Genomic DNA, 22291 nt, shown 5'->3' with positions numbered 1-22291 from the left:
TTAAAGTAATCACAGTGCTCTCTGCCGCAGTAAACTGGATTTATCAGGAACAAATGAAGTTTTATGTAAGCAAATACAAGCCACTGTGAAGGAGAGCTTTTTAAATAAAGGCATGCGAGTTTGCAGAACAAAAGCTCTCTTTGAAGACTGCAGCTTCAGCAGAAGTGAGGGACTGGTGTCTAGTGAATGCTGCAAGAAGACTTTCTCCATTGCACAGACCAGAACTATGCATGTGCAGCGAAAGGACAGTGTGTGTGAAATGGAGGAATAAGGTGACGTGTTCTGGTTTGAGGTTCCTCTTATGCTCAAGCAAAAGTGAGAAAGATAAAAGAAAAAATGAAAAGAACCTCATCTAGATGTAGAAGGTGGTACAGCTGTTTTATTCTAGAAATGTTTTCAAGTCCTTTCAGAGTAGTAAGTAATTAATAGGAAACAGTTGTGTTAAAAATGCTTATTTTCTGAATATTTCATGTCTCAAATGTACAAATTCTAGGAACAGGGGGTGTTTTGCCTAATACAGATGTAATTTATATTTGAGGGAGGGTGGTTTAGAAGTACAGTGGTATCATCCAAACAGTAAGGTGTTACAGGGGAGAGCCAATTAAACTGGGATCTAGCCCTTAAGGGCCAACAGGAGTCAATCTTTGCATTACTGGGGCATCAGCACAGCTGTAGCATGCAGGAAGGCACAGGACAAACCCAAGCCCACCCAGGGCTCTCTGAAGCTAGGCTTTATCTCTGACTGCAGAGCGGTCATGGGGAAACTCACGGGGAAAGAGGCTTTACCTGTGTCATGTGCAAGATTCTGAACAGCGGTAGAAATAAATTCTTGTTCAGCAAAGGTAAGTTAATGTGGGGTTTGGAAGGAGAAAAGTAGTTTTCTGAAGGATAGCATCGCACTGTGCTTGGAGAGACCATTTTACCAAAGACAGGGCAGGGGAGCTCCATTCAGGCCTTTTTTTTCCCCTTCCACCAAGGGAGCTTACAGAAAACAGTTTGCTATAGAATGCCCTATATGTTCTGTGAGGTGTTTAGGGTCTCACTAGAAATCAACAGAAAGCAGAGCTGAAATGACAATTTTAATAGACTTCAGAACAGAGTGTATGCGTATAAAACACTGGGTTTGTATTTCAAAAGTTGCAGGAAGAGAACCAGTCATTTTAAACAGTCTTCTACAAAACATATGCCAGTAGATTACATAAAAGACACTATATACAATATAAAAGAGCAGAAAACAATCCTCACTGTAAAAATAATTTAAAACAAAGTATTTCAATTTAAAATCTCTCCTATCGCACAAACTAATACATTATGACATGCAAGTGAAAACTAACCATATTGCGTTCTTTAGTGTAGCCAAGTAAGAGCTGCAGTAAATTTGGACAATGAGACAACATGACAACATTTGCTGATGAATACAGAAGGCTGTTCTTTAAATACTTAGTAACTGATCTATCTTATGCTCAAAGAACAGCTACTATCCATCTTCCAAAGTGTAATAAATATTAAAGCAAAGAATATGAGTAGTCTACATTGTAGAGTTCATTTGGGCCAATGTTGAAGAAGTGATGTATAGAAAAAGGCTGTTTCACACTACTGCACTGTGCTTTGTACAAAATAGTTCTAAAGGCTTGGAAACAGCCACACTTGGAATCTGCAACATCCAGTGGTAAGGCAGCCTAGCACTTGGATATATACAATGTCAGAGTTGAGTTGCTGCTTTGCTTTTAAAAGGCAAGGTGCAGTTAGCAGGTGATAAAGAATATTCTCACCCCAAGACATGCCTATTTAATAGCATGCTTCCAGGTTGTGTTTTCTCCATGCAGCAGGGTAAGCAGAGGCTCTGGCTCTTTGTGTTTCTCCTTGGCTTGGTGCATTGATGTGTAGCAGGGAAGAGCTTGCCTTTTTTTTTTTTTTTCCCTCCACCTTCTCACCAGCTGGTAGAAAGCCTGTTCTGAACTTGGCCTCACTTCTGCAGTAGAGCCTTGGCAGTTTCTCAAATGCTGTTTGCAATCAAGCTGTACTATGCTTGGCTCCTGTATACAGTGTGACAAATGTCTGCCGTGGGGAAGCCAGTTTCTTTCCAAAACCAGCACTGCACCTGCTCCTCAGCCAGCATTCACCTCAGCATCTTCACAGCACTTCTTAGACACCTGAAAACTGTGGCAGCCCCTAAGTGCTCGCTGGCATGTTTCCATTTAACTATCTACTCACATTTCAGTATGTCTCAAACATTTAAAGTATCTCTCAAAACAAAAAATTAGCTGCCACAGTAGGTCTTAGAAAATGCCAGTGTTTAATGACAGACTAGGCAGAAGGAAAGGTTTAGCAAAAGCATAAGGTTTTAAATAAACCAACGTGTTACAAAGCAAGAGGTGTGAAAATACCATTCTTTGGTCTTAATTAGCTGTTCCCTTTATATTAGTTTAACATTCCAATGGCTTTTTCAAAACCGGAATTCATTAAGCAAAAATATGCATTATATACATGGATGCCGGATCAGACAGATGAACTTAAAAGTGAACATAGTGACAACTGTTTGGATAGTCCTAGTACCTTAAGAAAAAAAAGATGAGTTAGTGTTGAGTGTGCAGTAATAGAATTTTATTGAAAAAGGTAAAAAACTAAGCATGAAAATCTGTTTTAGTTATTTATAAACACTACTTCTGTATGTTTTTGTTGCTCTAAATTCAGACGTAAACATTCATTCTGACATGCCAAAGCTCCTAAATGCTGGTGGAAAGTTCCTGTAACCAGTCAGTGATCGCTTTACAAGTTGTTGCTTGGCTGCTCAGTTGCTGCAGCTTCACTTGTGTAAGCTGACTCCTCAGCTGCTGCTTCATCTTGTTCAATTCCATCCTCCCTGAAACCAGGTTCCTCCTCCCTTTCAGGAGCATCCTCATCCTCTATGCCATTATAGAACTCTTCAATCTCGCTCTCGTCCTCCACATCTAAGCTCTGACTACGACATGAACCACTTTCACTGCTGCTCCCACAAGAGCTAGAAGATATGATATCATCTTCAGAATCTGAGTACACCTCAGCACCATGGAAAATATAGCGATTTGGTGGTAAAAACAAATACTGAGTACCTGGAACAGAATGTCAGAGTCAGTGAAAGGCTGAAATAAATGCTTCACACAAGATCTTGCAGACTTCTGGTTAGAAGGTACTCATACATATATATTTTTAAACTTAACTGACAAGTCTAGAAATGCATTTATTTCAATGGATGGGTATTTACTGTGAAGTCCCAAGTAAATGCTTCCCTGGAAAGATCAGCATGCCTTTTCCACCCCTCCCCTGAACACAAAGGAGCATTTACACTTGAATGTTCAGCAGCTTGTTCCATTGGTATGGATACTGAGGTAGATTTCCACTGCTTGTAGCAGAACTGACACCCAAGGCACAGAGTATCTGGCGAAGTTTTAAAAGTAGCCTTTGCTTTGGAAAGCTGCAGTTTAATAGCTGGTTCTTCTCTCCCACCCCTTTTCTAGTGTGATAGCTTTGTACATCAGTTAAGAGACTGTACGTTGGAAGGCTTCCTTGTCAAACTCTAAAGTTCCCTTCTCAGTATGTCTGGCTCCATCTGTGAGATGTCCTTTTCAACCTCTCTCATGAGTTCCCTTTAAGTTCCACGGCCACACCAACTGATCTAGTGTGACCAGCTCCTTAACACCTGAGGATCAAATTAGTTTTTCTGAAGATGCATGGGAAAAGGACAGAAACTGATTTAGTTTTTGGTACCTACCTTCAACCTCCTGCACTGGGGTCTTTCTAGGAAGTTACGTAATTGCTGATGATAAAACATGTATTAGGAGAACATTTCTTAAGTGCTTCTCCAAAGAAAATTAACAATACAATGATGAGTTAGGTAGACACCTCTCTCAACAAAAATAGCCACCAAACCCAACTGATTCCCTCAAAAGTACCTTATTTATTGCTTTAAAGTCTATGTGAAACATCCCTGCTTAAAAAGGGAAAGCACTGCAATGAGTTAAATACTTACCATCCAGCCTTTTGCTAATCTGTTCTTTTGCAGATCTGTTTACCCAGCACTTCTTCAAGATTTCATTTTTTTCTTTGTTTTCTCCATTGTTAGATCCATTTTCCTTCACTGTTTCAGAGTTCATTAGTTCACTAGTAGGATTTTCAGGGTTGTCTGTTGCCTGCGTATCTTGAAGCTTTTCCTCTGTGCAGGTCTCTTTAGTTTCTGAAGTAGGATCACAGTTTTCTACCTTACATTCAGCTGAGTGTTCTGAAGACACCACTGAAGCATCTGGTGGAGTCATTCTTTCTGGTGAACTAGAGTCTTCTGAAATGTTCAGAGGGGTAGGTGGTAGCTCAGACGAATGCATTTCAAGCTCCTTGTGCGTTCGTGGAGGCTTTTCTGTTATTTCTGAAAGTTTTACTGGGTTGTAGCAAAGTTTTGTGTATTCATTACCTAGCCTTTGACATAATTCATTAATAATAACATCACAGTCTCCAAGAAGCTCCACATCGAAATGTAGATGAGGCAAAGGTTCCCTATTAATTAAGATCTGAGGCACTTCATGAGGGATGGAACCTATGTATAGAAAAGAGAATTTAAAAGTAGTCATTTCAGTGTTACGTTCAACAGAGATGTATTTGGAAAGGTGGTTTCTCAGACTTGACTTCACTTGTAACCAGGCCAAAATAGGCAGATGAGGAAGAAGACAAGCAAATAACCAAATTTATCAACAGCAGTTTGAGCAGCCTATCTATAGACTTTTGTTCCCTTTTTTTTTCTCCACTGTAAAGTGTTCCTCTGTCAATCACTGAGATACACATGCACAGAAATAATTAATACAGACTTCTGGTGAAGTCTTTAAAAGATTATTGAAATTAGTAGTGTAATCTCTTAGAAGAGATTTGCTGATTTGGTGCATTAATCTATGTGCTTAAGTACACATGAGGACACACTGCTGGTGAATGACAACCCATTCTTTAGGGCCAAGCATTTCCAGGTATAATCTATGCTGTACAGGGTTGCTCAAACTGTTGCTGACATTAAGGCTTCCAAACCCCACTAGTTTGGTCACTTCACGTTGATTCCTCAGTTAACTATGAAAATCCAGGTCTAGGGCACAGAAAGAGCAATGGTTTGTGGAGTGTGTCCCGATTTTCCAGTCCTTACGTGTTTCCCTTCAGCCTAAACACCAGGCTTTGCCTCCTGTCTAGTGAAGAGGCAAAGGTCAGAGTGCCAGTAAGTGTCTTTCTTGGGCTTGCATGTGAAGAGAATTCCTTTAGTACCAGTAGGTCTTACTCTCCATAGGCAAATAATAAATTGCCTGACACGGTGTGCTTTCAGCCTTCCTGAGGAGCATTTTTCTCTAACATGTTAGCAGCGATGATTTTCCAAATCACTTTTAGAAGCTAAGGATCCGAACAGGGACACTCTATAATATCCACTTGTGGATCATTTAGTACTCAGTACTGACTTCAAAACAAGCTAGAATTCAGAGACCTGATGTACTTGATCCCTGGATACTACGTTTATCTTTTTAAAAGTACCTCTGAAAGCATACTGCAAGCAGGGAGAGAAATGATTACATTTCAGAACAAAGTCATTCAAGTCTTAGAAGGGTCATTTTTCAGATTATTGTTACCTTGAGATCTGCCCAAAGCATTAAAAAAGCACTTAAAATGTGTAACTTTCTCCTTTGTACATTTCAGCTTTAGAATGGCAATTAGGTTTCATCTCAGGAAACTAGATGCTCAATCTAGTTCCTTCACTGAGTCAAGTCAAAAGCATTTCCTAGAGCTTTTTACTAAGAATTTCACTTTTCATCCAAATCTTTGGAAGGAAACATTACTGGAGATAGTCACTTACTTGGAATCAATGCTACTGGTCTTACTTTCAGTGAGGACCCAATGACAATAAGGAGATCAACTTCATTTTTGTCATACTTCATGGCACGGTGGAACTGCTCAGGTAAGTTCTCTCCAAAGAACACTATGTCTGGCTTCATGATAGCGAGTGGTTCATCAGCTGGACATCTGGGACATCTGGGTACAACCTGCATTAGAACAGCTTCTATTACTACAATTGAAGGCTGTGCCCTTGATAAACCTCAAATTTTAGCAATTCACAGTCACTTATTCTGGGAAAAGACTAGGGAGTTTCAGTGATATTTCCTCACTTTGTTTTCCTGCAGATATATAGACAAGTACATTTCTTACTCTAGCCTGCAGCAACTACACACAGAAACAAAACTACAGAAGGGTAAAAAGGGAGTCCTCTTAAGGGAGAAGCCACTCAGGTCTACACCACAGCTCTTACCTGGCAACTAAGCCAAAGTTCAGAAGTCATGCTCAGCACCAATGAGTAATTCCTTCCTATCTGATAAGAATGTATTTTTCTTGTTTTAATCTGAGCAAAAACTGAAGAGTTTGCTGTAAGTTTCCATTATAGGATCCAATCTAACACCCTTCCTAATCAAAGGGGATAGTGTAGAGCTTTGCCTTTATTTTCCTCTAAGGCACAAAGCAACATGGCAACTGTACTAGGTAGCAAGCAAAAGGCACAAAGGACAACAATATAGGAAAGAGGTTTTTTGGTCTCCCTTTTAAACTTTTCCAATTCCTCCAAAAACAGAGCAGAATCCTTGTTCACTAAAACAAGTGGTTGAGAAGGAAGTTTCTGGAGAAGTAAGTTCCCTTTCCTCCTGAAACCTTCTGATCTTTGGGATCTCTTTCAGCTGTCTCCTATCTTAAGACTTTTTTTTCAAGGATAAGAAAAGCAAAGGGGTGAGCAAGGCAAGTACAGACAATGCTACACTTACTACTGAGCAATTTTTCTTTCAAGTAGTTCAAGTCCTCTCAGCTGTAGTGCTAAAATATGGTAGCCCAGAATAAATACAAGGACCTAAATGCAGCTGCAATCCTACAGCAGTCAGCATAAATAAATTAGTGCTCTGTAAAGGTGTTAAGAGATGTATATAACATATTGGAACAGGAAAATACATGCAAAGTGACATTTAAATGCATAACAACTTCATTTTTTTTACCGAGAACATATGCAGAAAAAACTAACAGAGAACTCAGGAAGCTTAAATCAAAGACCTATGTATGGATGCCTGCAGTAGGACAAAAGATAAATGAGAAAACACCACAAGTAAAAGGCCTTCCTCTGGTGTTAAAGGACCTTTCCCAAAAATTGCAGTCTTTGAATGCAGAACCCAATACTTCAAGAAAACCTGAGAGGGATGTGTAAGCAGCAATACGGCCCAAGAGCTGGGAATGGTAGGGAAGAAACCTTCCCCACATCCCCAGGCTGGAGAGCATCAGTAACCACACCCTAAAGGGAAACCAGCTAAAGAACTTGCCAAAAAGGAGCAGATGGGCAGAATGAATCTTGGAACTTTTTCCATAGATCTTTACATATTGGAAAAAGAGCTCAAAGAGCTTGTAGCACACAAATACCTTCACCTTTTCTGAAGCTTTTTACCCTGCTGTCTCCTGCTGACCCTTGAGGGAAACTATTGCTCTGTATTAGGAGGAAGATGAAATGAACACCTCTAACTTTTGGTTTCACGAGATGGAGTAACATTAACTGTGTTACCATCAGTGCTCATGGGAAGTTAAATGACTTGTGACTTAGTGGAACTCTGCAAAGCAACTGATGTCCCTGTTCGAATCATTTGAGTCACTGGAATGGGCCCACAAATGTGTTTCAATACTAACTACTCACCGGCTTCTCTGCTAATCCTCAGAAAGGTCGTCAGTAAAGGGGAAGATCTATTCCAAGAGCTGAAATTGATACCAAGAAGTTAAAGCTAGATAATTGGCCACTCAATTGCCAAGGGTCCTCTTTCCCTCTGGAAGCAGCACTCCCCCAAAACCCCACCGTCTCTGCTGATGTATTTGTCTAGTGAAGCAGAAATGGAGTTTCTGACTACTGATGTTATTGGGATATCAAAACCAAGATTAGGGAAGAGTCTTAAGCCAATGTAATATCTGAAGACCTGCTGCATGTTTTTTATTTCTTTTCTTCCTAAATCTATGACCTTTTCACTATTTCTTGATCCTGCTTAAAATAGTCAAACCGAAGTTAAGTGACTGACAGTTGTTCTCAGAAGTTCTATGTGTGATGTAAAACTAGTGCTGCTTCTCATTCAGAAGGATGGTTGTGTACAGCAACCAAGAGAAAGAATCCCACTACATGGAACCAGCACTTTATTTTGGACATAGCAAAAGAATGAAGAGCAGCAGCAAGAAACTGCTCATTTTCTAAATGGATGATCTCAGTCTAACATGCTGGAAGGAAACCCTGGCAGAAGGATGCTAGCTAGATTCACTCACTTCATTGTGAAGCACTAAGGACCATCTGGGAAGAGACCAGAGCAAAGGACAAGTCTTTTTGGGAAAACTAAGGACATGGGGCCATGTATAACTGAGCTTTCAAGTGGTGGAGGACAGTAGAGACTAGAGACTGGACTATCATTGAGACCCATGTGTTAAAACTGTTTTTGTTGGGGAGGACTTGTTGGAGAACAAAGCTCCCAACAGTGTTGTATTTCATAAGTAAAGAAAAGGTTTCCTTTGATATCTAAGGGAAAACAAAAAAGATATTCTAGAGAGGCAACAGAATAAGGGAAAGGCATGCTACAGAGTAAAGATGGCAAACAGAACAATAATTTTTCAGGCATAAAGGATGAAGGGTATGTTTTCTTTCAAGAGCTTTGTTTCTTGTGCAAGTTTATATTTGGAAATAACCATATTTATTTTGCTTTAGGAAAATTACAGCTAAGGCCTGCCCTTGAAAGAGATACCTGGCAATAGTACTGCAAGATTTGGGCTGAAGGATTGAGTGTAAAAAGCTTCTTCAGTCTCATCTCAATAGTAAGAACCTCTTTGTTCTCATTAGGCAGAATTATTGCTATAGGCTTCTTCTCTCCACTTCCCCATGGTTCCATTACTGACCAGCAGCAGGGGTGGGCCATCGGAGCAGCAGTTTGGTTCAGCATATGAGCGTACAATTAGAGTGTTGTTAGGAACTAACAATCAAAACAGAAAATTACAACATGCTTAGGAAGGTTGCTTAGAAGGAAGAAAACCTAAACTCCAACCAGCTGGCTTTGAAGGTAAAGGAGCAGCTGTAAGATAAAAAGTTTCTCTGTAAGATAGAAAGTTCTTAAAAATAGTATCTTAATAGCAAAGTAAACCAGATTTCACATTCAGTGTGGCAGTGTTACAAAGCTTTACGTAGGAGATTCACATTTCTTAAAAGCTTTAACTCAAACATCTCTTCTGAAAGGCTTTCATAGAATCCCATTTCCAGTGCAACACTTGAAAGATTTACATCCTTTCCATGTTTCTCATCTATAGGTGCAGCTGTGGACTCTTTAGCATTTATCAGAAATGCCTGCAGAAAGAGAGTCCACTTCCATTTGTATAAACAAGATCTTTTTGATCATCACCTCTGTTCCTTCAAAAGCAGGGGAAGATGACTGGTAGACCTGGTAGTGCTGGTTTCCTGGCTGGACCTGATGATTTTAAAGGACTCTTCCAGCCAAAACAATTCTATGATTCTAAGAGTGAAGAGGGTCTTAACCAAGCCAAAGGTTCATCTGCTCTGACAGTGCAGAACTAACTCCCTGCATCAGCCCTGGGGCACTTCCCAGATGTGGGGAGCTGGGAATAGGAAATAATTCACAAGTCCAAGAAAGCAACATCTGACATCTATTTTGACCCTCTTCCTCACTCAGAGGCTGCTCTGTAGTTAGTAATTTCTCCAGGCATCATCTGCTGTTTCTGTGTATTTCTAATGTACACAAATGCTCAAAGAGCGATCAATCTTGCTTTCTCAGTGTGACTGTGTATTCAGATGAACACAGAACAGGTATAAAGCCAGCTTTCTACTTACCTCTTTAGCCTCTGCTTTTCTCATAGGGGCCACTAAAAATGGTCTCCTGGACTTTTGTTCTGCATTTTCCCATGAGCTAAGTTTTGCAGTACAGTATTTGAGTATACTTTAAATACCAGAGTACATGCTAAGATACAGCTGGGCACTTTCCCTCTGCTAGGAAATACATGCATAGATATACAGCCTTTTAAAAGCAGATCTTTTAAGCAATCCAAGCATGGTGTTTTGGTTGGGTTTCATTTATGGAAGTTGTTTTTGTGGTTTCTTTTCACAGAGTAATTATGTATTAGAAAGCTGCAGTGAGTTAAAGTAAATTTTTTACCTGATTGAAAATATCTCCTCGAACAACTTCACAATCAACTTTGTATTTACAGATCAGGCAGGAAGCTGTTGCAAAGGAACCTGAGGGGAAAAACCGACATGGTAGATATAAAGTTCTTCAGTCATTCAGATTTATCTTTTTGTCCAAGGTGCTTTGACACAAATGTTGCAGTGCTATACACATCAGTGATTAAAAGGTAATGTTAAATTAAGATACCTGTAGTACTAGAAGTAGATATTCTAGGTTAGTCAGCAAAAATCTTGGTTTAGGAGTGGTGATATGGCACATGCATGTCAATACAAACTGTCTTGTGTCCTTTCATTCCCCCAACCTGGACAAGTGCACATGAGGGGTGAACAAAACCTTCTATTTTCCTCTTGACACAACTACCAGTAGTGCCAACAGCAGCAGCAGAATGTGAACCCACAGCAACTCAAGAAACTAGGGCAAAATAACTCAGAAAATTTATTAGTAAAGACTAAATTCCTTTCAGCAGAAGTGAGAAGTTACAGCTCTAGCATTCAAAATTAAATACTGCTCAGGTATCCAGATTAGCTACTGTGTTTATTATTTGGCAAGACCTCATTAAGGTGGTTGCACCATCCAGCCACTTACTAGCTCTAATTGGCCTGTTTCTGATGCAGCTGAAGGTGATGCCCCAGTATCTCATAGAGCATTCCTGCCTCCATCTGTCTAAAGGGAAAGCTTAGCAGGTAGCTAACAGCATAAAGTCACTGTGGCAAATGACACAGAGCAGCCTTACAGTGTATATATGTCCAGGAAAGATTAGCCTGCAAGGCCTTTTATCTGCTGTGGGAACAATGCTAGAAGCTGACAGAATGCTGAAGAATAATGTAGACAAACTGACAGATTTTCACCTAACCATGAAATAAGAGGTAAAAAAACCCAAACAAAAACAGGGTTCTTTGGCCCTCTACTGGCATGTGCCACTTGTACAGTAAAAGCCTGTGACTCTCCAATTTCAAATGGTGACACAAGGACAGTAAAAAAGGCCTGTGACTGAGTAATGCACAGGGGGATACAAAAATCTCTCTTCAAAATGAAACTTTTAGGAAGGCAACCATTAAAATCTTGAAAGCTTTGCAGAAGCTGGGAACAGTCAAAAAATTCTGGTGCCAAAACTTTATCTGGAATATTATTTTAAGCCACCTGAACCAAAGATACTTTTTACTCATAACCTATACGCAGCAGCCAGCTGGCATTTAACTGCTAAATGAGGGGATTCTGGAGCTAGGTACAGCAGCAAAATAGGATTTGATGGTATTGAAACTGGGTAAGGCGGAATGAAAGCACAGGAAAACCTGGAGCTTATCCTTTGTGAGCACCTGGCAGTGAAGCTAATCACTGCTCATGTGGAAACTGCACAGCTCAGCATTGCAACTCCCAGAACTTCAAACATTTCAAAGACTACAGAAAGTATGACAGTTATTTGCTCATTATAGTTTGTTTACAGTAATAATTTAGGCCTTTATATAGTGTCTTAGGAACACATCTGTCTGGCTTTCAGACCTGAGCCTGAGGCACCTGCTGCTCCCTACTATGGTTCTCTTAGGTGTTGTCAGTCAGAAGGACCTGATCAGAAAGTTATGCTGCTCTGTGCATGAGCCATGTGTAGCCAGCAGGCCACTGCCTCTGATTATCCAGCTAGAGCAATGGCAAGGAATATGATCTAATTCCAGGCATGCTGGTTAAATGTGACAACCATTTTCAATTCAGAAAATGCATCTAGAATACAGTGGTTTTCATAGCATCAGCTTCACTGTAGGTGTGCAATGTGAAATGGGTTCAAAGGTTTGCATACAAACTCCTCAAATCATCACAAGGTTGTCATTGCCACAGCTAAACAACAGAGAAAGAATAAAGATAGCAGTATGAACCCTCATGTAACAGAGTTTCAGTTTCTCTTAAGCCACTACCATTTGTTAAAGAGCAGCATAATGCTGTGTCATGTAAAGCTTGATGTGCTCAAAGCCTTTGCTCATTTCCAAAGGCCTTAAGATCTCAAAGTCCATAGCATGCTTTTTAAGAGCCTTTTTAATTTAAAATCAGTTTACATAAAACACTAAAGATGGTTGGAAATTTACCTACTATAGCATGCAACTGAAAAAAATAGAAGCTTGAGCGTGGCAGTGATGTGCAAAACCACAACCACATTAGAAGTTCAGGACAAATACCTCCTATGGAATGACTACCAAAAGAAAATGCATGACATACTAGGCACGAGTGGAAACCAGCACTGCATTTGGGTTGACAGGCAGGATTCTCCTGTATGCTGTATGGCCACCATGACAGCATCATGTAGAAAAGGAATCAAAGTGAGTTTGGTTCCTGTAGAAGGTGGACCTTGTGCCCGCACTGCTTCTGAACTGTTCGCCAGAACTCAACCAAATGTTTTCGGCTCTGTGTTTTCACGTGAATATAAAGCAGCACCAAATGCTAAGGTCTATGCTTATGCCAGCAGGATCTGACTGACACAGGAAGACCACTGTTTGTCCAAGGTATTTCCTGAAAGAACGATTTGCTTGAAACACTTCCAATTATATACTTAAGCTAACCTGAGCATTTCAAAAGCAGAGTATTTGTCGCTAAGAGATACTCTCCTGGTTTGGCTGAGACAGAATCCTAGTGAAGCAATGGGCTACAGGCCATTAGCAGTTTTGAATCAGCCAGGGCAGCTGACCCAAGTTAGCTACAGCTGTATGCCATACCAAAGCACCATGTTCATTATAAAGGAGGAAGTCTGCTGAAGGTAGGCTCCTCCTGCTTGAGGTCCTGCTCCTTCTTCTTCCCACCCAGGAAGGGCTGACTTGCCATCCTGCTCCTGAGGACTGCCTTCCCACCTAATGTAAGCATTCAGTACAACTTTGTATACTTTATGTTGGTATTCAGTTGGCTGCTTCATTAAATCTGTTTTAATTTTAACCCCTGGGTCTTCTCTCCTTGGGAGGGGTCCCTGGGTGATAGAGTAACTGCTATAGTTTAGCCCCAGATACAGGCTAAAGGTAGAGAGATACCAATTCAGGAAAAAAAATGGTACCAATAGCAGTTATTTTGTCATATACATAAACGGACTTACCATGACACTGTATTATCCTCTGGATTCCTGCAACCTGTTCCAGTGTATCTATGTTCTGAGTATAGTTGCGAAGTAGTTTTCCTTCTTTATCCATCAAAGCTATGAACTTGTGACAGAGGGATGGCTGGAACTGTCCTGGGTAGATTTCCTAGGGAATTCACAAGTACATTACAGAGTGTAAATGGATGCAGAATGCCTCTGTTCCACTGCAGCAATTCATACAGAGCTAGATATTAATCTATAACCATGATGTCAGTAGGTAATGTTGGTGTTCCCTTTGCATTTTGCCATTTCTCTTAGACACAGCTCATTTCAACAGCTGAGCTGATCATGCCACGATGAATTGTTCCACTCAAGCTGATGTTGTGTCCCTCACAAGGTTGAGATCTTTCTGGTGTTGAGAATTAAGAAATAAGAAAGCTTTTTTCCCCCTTCATGTCAAGTAACCTCATTATTGGTTATTAGAGGTACACATGGTTTAACTGCAGTTGAACAAAAAATGTCATGAGGAATGTGGATCCTGAACTCTTGGTTTGGGATAAGCAGTTCTGATTCCTTAGTGTTATTAGCTGTTCCTAGAAAATGGAAGCCTGGAATGCAGAAGGGTATTGGATATGAAGGGGAAGACGATGGGTACTTGGGCCAGCTTTGCCAACTGAGGCAGTGACAGCAGTCATCAAGGTAAAACCTTATGGCTTAGAGCAGTTCCACCCAGACGTTTCTATTAGACTGAGGTAGCAGGGACAGGTGGATTTAAAGAAAGTATGGAAAACATGTAGACCTTTTGTAGAGCAATTTGATGTTTGTTCTCCATCAACAAAGAGCCTGCCAAAGCCAAAAAATTACATGTGGGTACCTAGCTGCAAGCATCACACTGTCTAGAGTGGATGACCCTGGCTGGTACCTCTGGTTCTGTGTAACAAGAGCAGCAGCAGCACCACCAGCACTCTGTTGCTCTGGAGCTCTTATTTAGGGGAGGAACTTGAATTCCAGACCCTCTGTTTTCCAGCCACTCTCTCACCACTGAACAGCAACTGGGTTGGAATCTCACATGGGAAAGTGAGGCATTTTACAGAATAAGCATGAAGAAGTTAGCTCTAAAAACGTAGAGGCTGCTGCCTGCTTTATATTAGTAAATACTAAAGCTGAACCAAAGTTCTATCACACTTCTTTTAGAAAGAACTTGGGTTCAAGTTACTCAGAATGCTGAAGCTGCATGGGTCTTTGGAGTTAAGCTGCAGCAGTGATCAATGACTGCTCCTACTGTTATTAGATTATGACCAGGGCATTACCCAGCTGTAGCCAGGTAACTCATCTGCTTCTAACAGCTTAAACAGCTTTGTCTGCAGAAGCAAGACACGTTCTGCCACTGAGCTCTGCAAATATACTCGGCTGTTCTTTGCCCCCTAGAATTCAAGAAACTTAGAATTTAATGGAATAAGAAAGCTGAGCTGGTAGACAGAAAAGGAGGAGAGATATTATAGTAAAAAGGTATTAGCCCAGCTGTATCTGGACTGTTCTGGTGAAACCTGTGTATAGACAGGCTTCCAGTAAGTTGCTTGGGTTTGTTTGCTGTGGATTTTTTTCATTTGCCTTTTTTCCTAAATATTAAAAATTCAAGGAACTGAGTATCAAAATATGCTCCTATCTGGACAGGAGGCCTTCAGAGGAAGGCAAGCAGATGAAAAATGCATTGATTTTTCTTTTCCAGTATTTGTAACATAATACAGCAGTAGTATAAATTGTGAGCAAAAAAACCAGTGAGCACAAATAGTAGTGATGCTTTCTTGAGTCCTTACTTGATCCCATAGTAATTCTTACAGTATTTTAGGCTTGATAGTCTTGTCCCAAGGAAATTCCAGCCTAGATGCAATGATGTATGTGGGTGGATTTTTGTTGTAGGGTTTTTGGTTGCTTTTTATTTGTTTGTTTGTTTTCTATAGAATTCTACAGCTTCTCCAATTCCTTCTTGTCTTGTACTTCTGGCTTTCTAAACTTCATCATCACTAACATGTTTTCAAAACCTGCTGTATTCTCCCTTTTAAGCAAACAAAAAGGCTTTGATTCTAAGATGTACAGATCCTTGTGACATCTCTATCAAAATCTAAAACATGAACAAACTTCTTAGTGCATGAAAGTGCTTCAGTCCTCTTTATTGTAAAAACAGTGCTAAAATGTCTATGTGTTGTATGCCATTGAGAGCCAGAGCATATCAAATTCAGGTGTAGCTTTCCACGTAGCCTGTATGCTGTCTGAGAGGCTCTCACATTCATTTTTCAGGGAAAGTAACAGCCAGTAAGACTACTGAGAGGTTACTGAGGTTTTGTCAAGTAACTACAAGTCTTTACTAAGCCTCCCTGACATTAGAGACCCCATCTAGAATGGTTCTATATACGAGGAACAGCAACAGTAAACGTTTTAAAAGAAGAAAATGTTGCTAAGTATTTCCAATAAGGCTAGTATCTGGTTGCATGCAATGGCTGAAGCAACACTAGGAGTACCAAACTGATGCAAAACCCAGCCCAAGCAGAGGGTCATTATGCCAAGGACTGAGGTTTCTCACTGAATTCAACAGGTTTTTCCTCTCTCATCTATAAAACTAGACAAAGACAGCATTTTTATTAACAGATTTATAGCTGATTTATGCATTTTAATACTGTTGTCAGTTGTTACTGACCAAGAGAAGAACTGTTGGAAAACCATACCTTTGCAAACTTAAAAAATGGTCTGGGATCCTTCCTGAAGTATTCTATATCAAACATTGCTTGAGGATCTGGAAGGTCTGGGAAGTCTACAGCAAGGCGTGCATAGATGCCATCTCTTGATCTAAAGTCAGGTATTCCACAAGACACAGACACCTGAAATACATTTTTGCAGTCTGAAATGAAGGAAACTACACATTTGGCTCTAAAGAGTTGCTGTGATACAGACTGTCTGGGAAACCAGAGTTCTCTAGAATCATAGAACGGTCTGGGTTGGAAGGGACCTCCGAAGGTCATCTAGTCCAACCCCCTCAGCAGTAACCAGGGGCATCCTCAACTAGATCAGGCTTCCCAGAGCCTTGTCAAGTCTTACTTTGAAATAACACTCAGTGCTCAGAGGCATTAAGAACAAAAACAGTCTGAGTTTTCTGCATGTTTTTTTTTACATCTCTACCAAAGTAACAATTCCCAAATAATGAGGAAAACCAGCACAGAAACAGAGTTTGACAAGTGGCCAAAAAAAAACGTTTTAGTACAACCCACACGGGCAGTAACAGGACACCAGAACTCACTTTTACTACTGGAAGTTTTGTAAGAAGTGAAAACAATGTAAGAAACCATTGCATTTAAATTTATGAGTGTTTGCTGGCTGCTAATTTAGGCTTGGACAAGGTGGCTGATTTGTTGTTGTAGTTGTTTTTCTCTCCATGCTAATACAGTAAGAGAACAGACACTAGATTTGGATGCATAAACCCCTTTTGATGAACAAATGCTGTTTATCAAAGCACTGCAGTAGTCAAAGACAACTAAAATTTATCTCAGGGTACTCCAAAATACTATGGGAAGAGAAAGAGGTGTATGATAGCAGTTATGGAAAAGATCAAGACTGAGTAACAGAAGTAGAGCTTTTCTGAGGAGCTGGTTTGACTTACTGACCTTTTCTGTCACACCCTCTGTATGAACAACAGAAGAGAAAAATTATCTGCTTTTGTATCCTGGTCTGGCACACTGGTATAAAGCTCCAAACATACATCAGTTTTAAAGTGTTCTTTAGTGAATAATCTTACTGCCATGTAAGCAGCATGTGTTGAAGTTAAAATTCAGTCTACCAAAATCTAATCAAACTCTCATTTTCCCCACTACCACTCTTTCTCACCCTCCACCCTCATTTGCAGTCCTATTCTTGTCCCTCTAGCTCCATCAGGTATTGTGTGAGATCTACTGCCCTCCTGTTTAGGAAATCAGTAAGGGAAAACTGACTAGGATAGAAAATGTTCTGGCACAGGTAGTTGTGATCTTATTCCATAATTATTCTACATGGAAACAATTGTTTAAATATTTACAGATCTGGTAAGAAAGGAGATCTTGTCCCTTCCAACTTCAGCTCCAGTCTTGCAGCTGTGACTCCTCTTCACATCTAGCACAACTAATTGCAAACATTGTGAGGGCTGCATCACCTGCATGCTGTAAAGCACCAACTGTCTATATGTTCTCCCACTGGCACTGCAGCAGTACATACCCCAGCTCCAGTCAAGACCATTATTTTCTTGCATTCTTGTAAAAGCTTCACAGCATCATCAATGGTATTAATATCTTTCCTTTTTTTCCTTTTTGGTGGTTCTGAAAGAATGTTTATAACAATTTGCCAGAGTGTCATATCATCCAGCTCAGGTGGAGGGATTGTTTCTGGTAGCAGGTCTTTCAGAATTGTCCGTGGGTCAGTACCCAACATGAGATGCTGCTGAACAAAAGTGTAGGGACCTATGAAAGTTAACAAATATATAAGCATTTAAATCTGAGTTAAGTATTTCAGACCTTGCCACTACAATTCCATTAACCAAATTTAATGCTTCATTCATCAAAATCCCCTGTGTGGTCTAAGTTCTGAAATGATGGCATAGCTGCAGGTTTTCACTAGCTCATTGTTAACCCTGAAAGGGTTTCATAGAAGGATAGTCAAGGCAGAAATCCCACTTTGTAGCAAACTTGATGGCTTTCAGAGGTACACTCAGCAATAGGATTTCAGTGTGTATCACCATTTTATGGATTCATTTGTGGGTTTTCCAACATTTTGTAAATTATTTAGAGTAATAAGTTGAAAAGACAACAACCATACCTGTATTTTCTAGTCATAACATTAAACATCACTAGAGAGACAAAGAGAGCCCACCAATCCACGGAGCTTTGTTTTTCTTTTAGTTAACACTAATGATTTCAGACATGACCTTGTAAAGCCATCAAATCAATCTTTCCAGAAATACTTAAGATTAGAGCAGTAGAAGAGAAATAGGGAATAAGAAGACTCAAACAGCTACCCCTATCATAAGGCAGTTACAATCCACGCAGAGAGAACAATGGTTATCCAGATTTACCCAAAAGGTACCAACACTGAGACTGTAACTAGGGATTGGCAAAGATAACACATAGGCAGATTTTAAGATGAAATATTGTGCTGTCATGTGTTTTCTTGATGCTAGTCTTACCAATAGCAGAAAAATGAATGCTGTGGTATTATTGGGCCTGTGTAGGAAGAAAGACCTCAAGTCCCTACCACACTGCACCCTGGAAGCCACTGTCCCACACAAATTGCCAGTGACCCTAGCAGTTATCTTGCCTCTGCACAAGGCAGGAACTTTCTACTGAGCTCCCAACTGCTAGAATAGAATCAAATAGACCAGACCAGACCAGGTTGGAAGAGACCTTTAAAATCATCACGCCCGACCCATCAACCAATCCAATGATGTTAATACTTGGGACAGTGAGCCCTGCAGATTTGCTGAAATAATGCAAGAATCATCTTGTTCCTTAAAGAATTAACATTAAGGAAATGCCCTAGAAATATGCCATAGATCTGGCCAATTTAATGAGTCTCTGCATATATTTTTAATATGAATCACAGCAGCATTTCTACATGAAAAAGACACTGGCATTTTTCATCAGAATACAGCAAGGATGTTAAAAATGAACAGAGTCAACCACTCTAAGCTGCTAAAAGCAGTTAACTGCTGCTGCTTTTTTTTTGGGGGGGGGGGGGGGCATAACAGAAGAAATAATTATGAAGGCTGGAAAGAATGAAGCAACTGTTCAAAGGCAGAGTATCTAAGAACATTATATATAGGCTTCTACCTATACGTGGTCTTGGAGTCCAGTCACTAGAACTTGCATGTGAGGCTCTGTCATCTTCATCACTATCACAGGAGTGAAAACCATTGGCTATGATTTCATCACTAAGAAGGAAGTTATCTGCAAGAAATCACAACAACAGTGGGTTACACTTGAGCCTGATGGAACAGATAGATATATAAACACATCACAAACCCTAACATTGCATACTTTGAAACTCAGTTGCAATGAATTGCAAACAGGCAGCTTTGTCAAACACAGAAAACGTCTATTAGCTTTGACTGTAATAGGTGTGTTTGCAAGACTTCAGTAGATTCACTGCAGACTCTGCAATGCAAATATTGCACTCCAGTGGGCTGCACATTTACCTTAGTGAACCTGTCATTCTGTGAAGAGTTGTGCATTAAGGTTTTTGTCTTAAACAAAACAACACAAACAACAAAATGTTTCTGTAATGCAGCTAAAATTTCCTTCCCCTTACGATTCTTACTTCATTCAGCTCACTGACAAACTGGATAAAATGAAGATGTGTCACTATTTACAGACCAATCTTTTGACTATATTTTCAGAGCACAGCACTTTAAAAGAAATGCCCCTAGAGGCATTTGGACACAACTAAGATACAAAACCCTGTTAGGTTGTTCTTACCTTGCAGCAGAGCTGCAACAGGTGACACGTACACACAGCTATGGGATTTTGGTTAGGACAGAAAATGTGCTACCTTGAGCCACCTTCTCTCATCCATTTTCCCCTGCAGCTGGATTTGGCTTTGACTACTAAAGAGTTACTCCAGCTCATCTTGTGGCCTTATGCCAGAGTAATTCAATCTAACTTCATCATGTATGTAGTTGAAGGAGGCCAGAGAAGTCAGATACTTGGGTTACAGATACTTGTGTTACAGCAGCATTACCAAGCTTACACTTAAGGGGAAATCTAGTTGTAGCTTAATTTGCTGAAAATCTGACTTTGCACAGAGAACAAGTTTCAGTCATAGTCTCTAAAGCAAAGAATCACTAGAATAGTTTTGAATCTGTTGAAGCAAACCCCTACAGTAGGTTACTTCACTCTTAAATAAAGAGCACCACCAACCATCATCTTTTTTTCTTCAGAGTCTGTTGTCCTGTTCTTCCCTTGTTCATGTATTCTGATTAAAATGGAAAAACGTAATTTGGGGGGTTTTCTACTTGCTGTCTTGTTCTTCTGAGACCACAGATGCTCATTAATAACCCTATTTCTTAATCGAAGTATTTACAGCATCTCACTTCCATCTCATTACATATGAAGTCACAGAACATATGCATAAAGGCAACATAAAGGAGAAAAATGTTGATTAGTACACATCAGTGAGTGCGAAGTGCCAAGGTGTACTGAAACAACCTTTACATTTCCTGTGCAAAGAATCAAAGCTTCATCATGTACAGGGTCACATTGTTATGTATTTAAGAAACATAGTGATACATAGGGGTGGAGTGACAGTTGAAACTCCTGGTGTATCCGTTTGATGCCTCAAAGGACTAACAAGAATGAACTAAGCAGAGTAACCTGAGCAAAAAAGCTGCAGACAAGACAGTGAGATAAGAGCTCATCAGCTTTGCTCTTGTGCTATTCCAGTAAGGCTTGTAAATATCAAGGCTGTTCCCAGCGTCTCAACAACCCTGTTCCCCTTTTAGATGCTCTTGCACAGACAGGACTTTTTCCAAAGTTTTACTACAAAGTATCTTTAGCTGCATTCCAAGCCAAAACATAAAACTTTACCAGGAGAATACATTACTTAGGCACTACCAAAATCCCACAAAAAAATAAAAAAAAAAACAACTCAAAATTTATTTGTTTCAATGCTGGAATGCAAGGGACTTTCATACTGATACTGTCCAGGCAGTATGCTTCAACTGTGATGTGCAAAGAAACTTTTTTGAAGGTTATAATCTAGTGTTGGGCTGCAGTCACTGAAATCTTAACCCAAACCGTAACTTTATGAATCGTTCGAGACTGCTGCTCAGTGTAACTTCCCAAGAAGCAGAAATAAAGTATCACAGCACAAACTGTGAAAAGGAAACGGGGCTCATTATTTTTCTTTTTTAATAACTTGTTGCCTCCCACGAAACAAAAGCTTTCGGAGATGAAAGAGGCGAGCCGATGTTGTCCTGCGAAACCTTGCACAAGAAACAACAGGCTCTGACAAGGGCCGATTAAAACGAGAATTGATTAGGTTTAGAGAAATGGATGGCGCCGCTCGTCCGAGCTGGCACCTAGCGTACGGCTGGCGAGATGCGAGGAGCGCAGCGCGTATACGGTGAGCAGCTGGCACACAGCCCAGCTACTCGCGCCGCTTTCCGCCCGCAGGACCGGCACAGGCCCCCGCCGGCTGCGGCAGGTGAACACCGAGCCCTGCCGTCCGCGGCGCGGCGAGGCCCGCGGGGCTACCGCCGGGCGGGATAGCCGGGGCGGCTGCCGCGAGGGGGGGCCCGCCGGGGATCCGTCCCCCAGCGCCCGCGCAGGGACGGGGCAGCCCGCCACGGCTGCCGGCAGCCAGTGGGCGGCCCGCGGCAGGTATTGCTGGGCCGAGCGCAGAAAGGAAGGAATGGGGTCCTCACCGGGATGCAGGGCCGGCGCTTCGGCCGCCCGGTTTGAACACTGCGCCCGCCTGCAGCCAATGGCCGCCTCCGCCGCGTCTTCGCCGAGCGCCGCCTCCGCCCCCTCCCCCCGGCCCCGCTGCCGCGGCTGCGGAGGCGGCTCCACCCGGGGCAGGCCCCGCAGCTCGGCCCTATTGTCCGCGCCGCTCCAGACCGCCGCCGCCGCCACCGTTTCGTCGTCTTCCTTGTTCGCCCGGCCGCCGCCGCCATCGGCAGTCACAGTCGCCGCCTCGCCCGGCAGTTCTACTGCCACAGCAGCGGCGGCGGGTGGCGGCCCCGCGCCCCGGTCTGGCCGTTGGGCGGGCGCCGCGCCCCGCCCGCAGCCAACGTCTTCCGAGTCGAGGCACTGGCGCTTCGGAGCGGGCTCGGCGCTCTCGGCCGTGCCGCCGGGGCCGCCGTCGCGCGGGCGGAGGAGCGGAGCCTCCTCATCCGCCATCTTGGAGCAGCAACCGCCGCCCCCCTCCCGCCCTGGCGGCGCAGCGCAGGGCAGGGCAGCGCAGCAGCGCCTCCGCCACGGCCCCCTCC

At 41.7% G+C, this 22291-nt stretch overlaps 1 protein-coding gene across 1 annotated transcript; it reads right to left on the bottom strand.

Moving 5' to 3' along the window:
• Positions 1 to 1059: 1059 nt before the first annotated feature.
• SIRT1 (sirtuin 1) lies at positions 1060 to 22239 on the bottom strand. Its single transcript, XM_068140131.1, has 9 exons — positions 21728 to 22239; positions 19137 to 19253; positions 17530 to 17771; positions 16014 to 16166; positions 13309 to 13456; positions 10212 to 10291; positions 5855 to 6041; positions 4010 to 4567; positions 1060 to 3092 (listed from the first exon to the last, which is right to left on the bottom strand). The coding sequence occupies exons 1-9, from the start codon at positions 22200 to 22202 to the stop codon at positions 2770 to 2772; spliced, it is 2283 nt and encodes a 760-aa protein (XP_067996232.1). The 5' UTR covers positions 22203 to 22239; the 3' UTR covers positions 1060 to 2769.
• Positions 22240 to 22291: the final 52 nt, after the last annotated feature.

This window comes from Melanerpes formicivorus, unplaced genomic scaffold, assembly GCF_026170545.1.
Source record: "Melanerpes formicivorus ecotype bairdi unplaced genomic scaffold, bMelFor1.0.p_v2 SCAF_6, whole genome shotgun sequence".
In the NCBI taxonomy this organism is placed as follows: domain Eukaryota; kingdom Metazoa; phylum Chordata; class Aves; order Piciformes; family Picidae; genus Melanerpes; species Melanerpes formicivorus.
This window is presented reverse-complemented; position numbering and strand designations above follow the sequence as displayed.

Bases quoted from the DNA above. Each gene is read 5' to 3' on its own strand.
- SIRT1 (XM_068140131.1), bottom strand. From the start codon at position 22,202: ATGGCGGATGAGGAGGCTCCGCTCCTCCGCCCGCGCGACGGCGGCCCC. The intron at 13,457-16,013 runs GTATGGTTTTCC...TGAATTCCCTAG, and splicing joins CATTTTTTAAGTTTGCAAAG to GAAATCTACCCAGGACAGTT. The intron at 3,093-4,009 runs GTAAGTATTTAA...ATTCTGTTCCAG, and splicing joins GATTAGCAAAAGGCTGGATG to GTACTCAGTATTTGTTTTTA.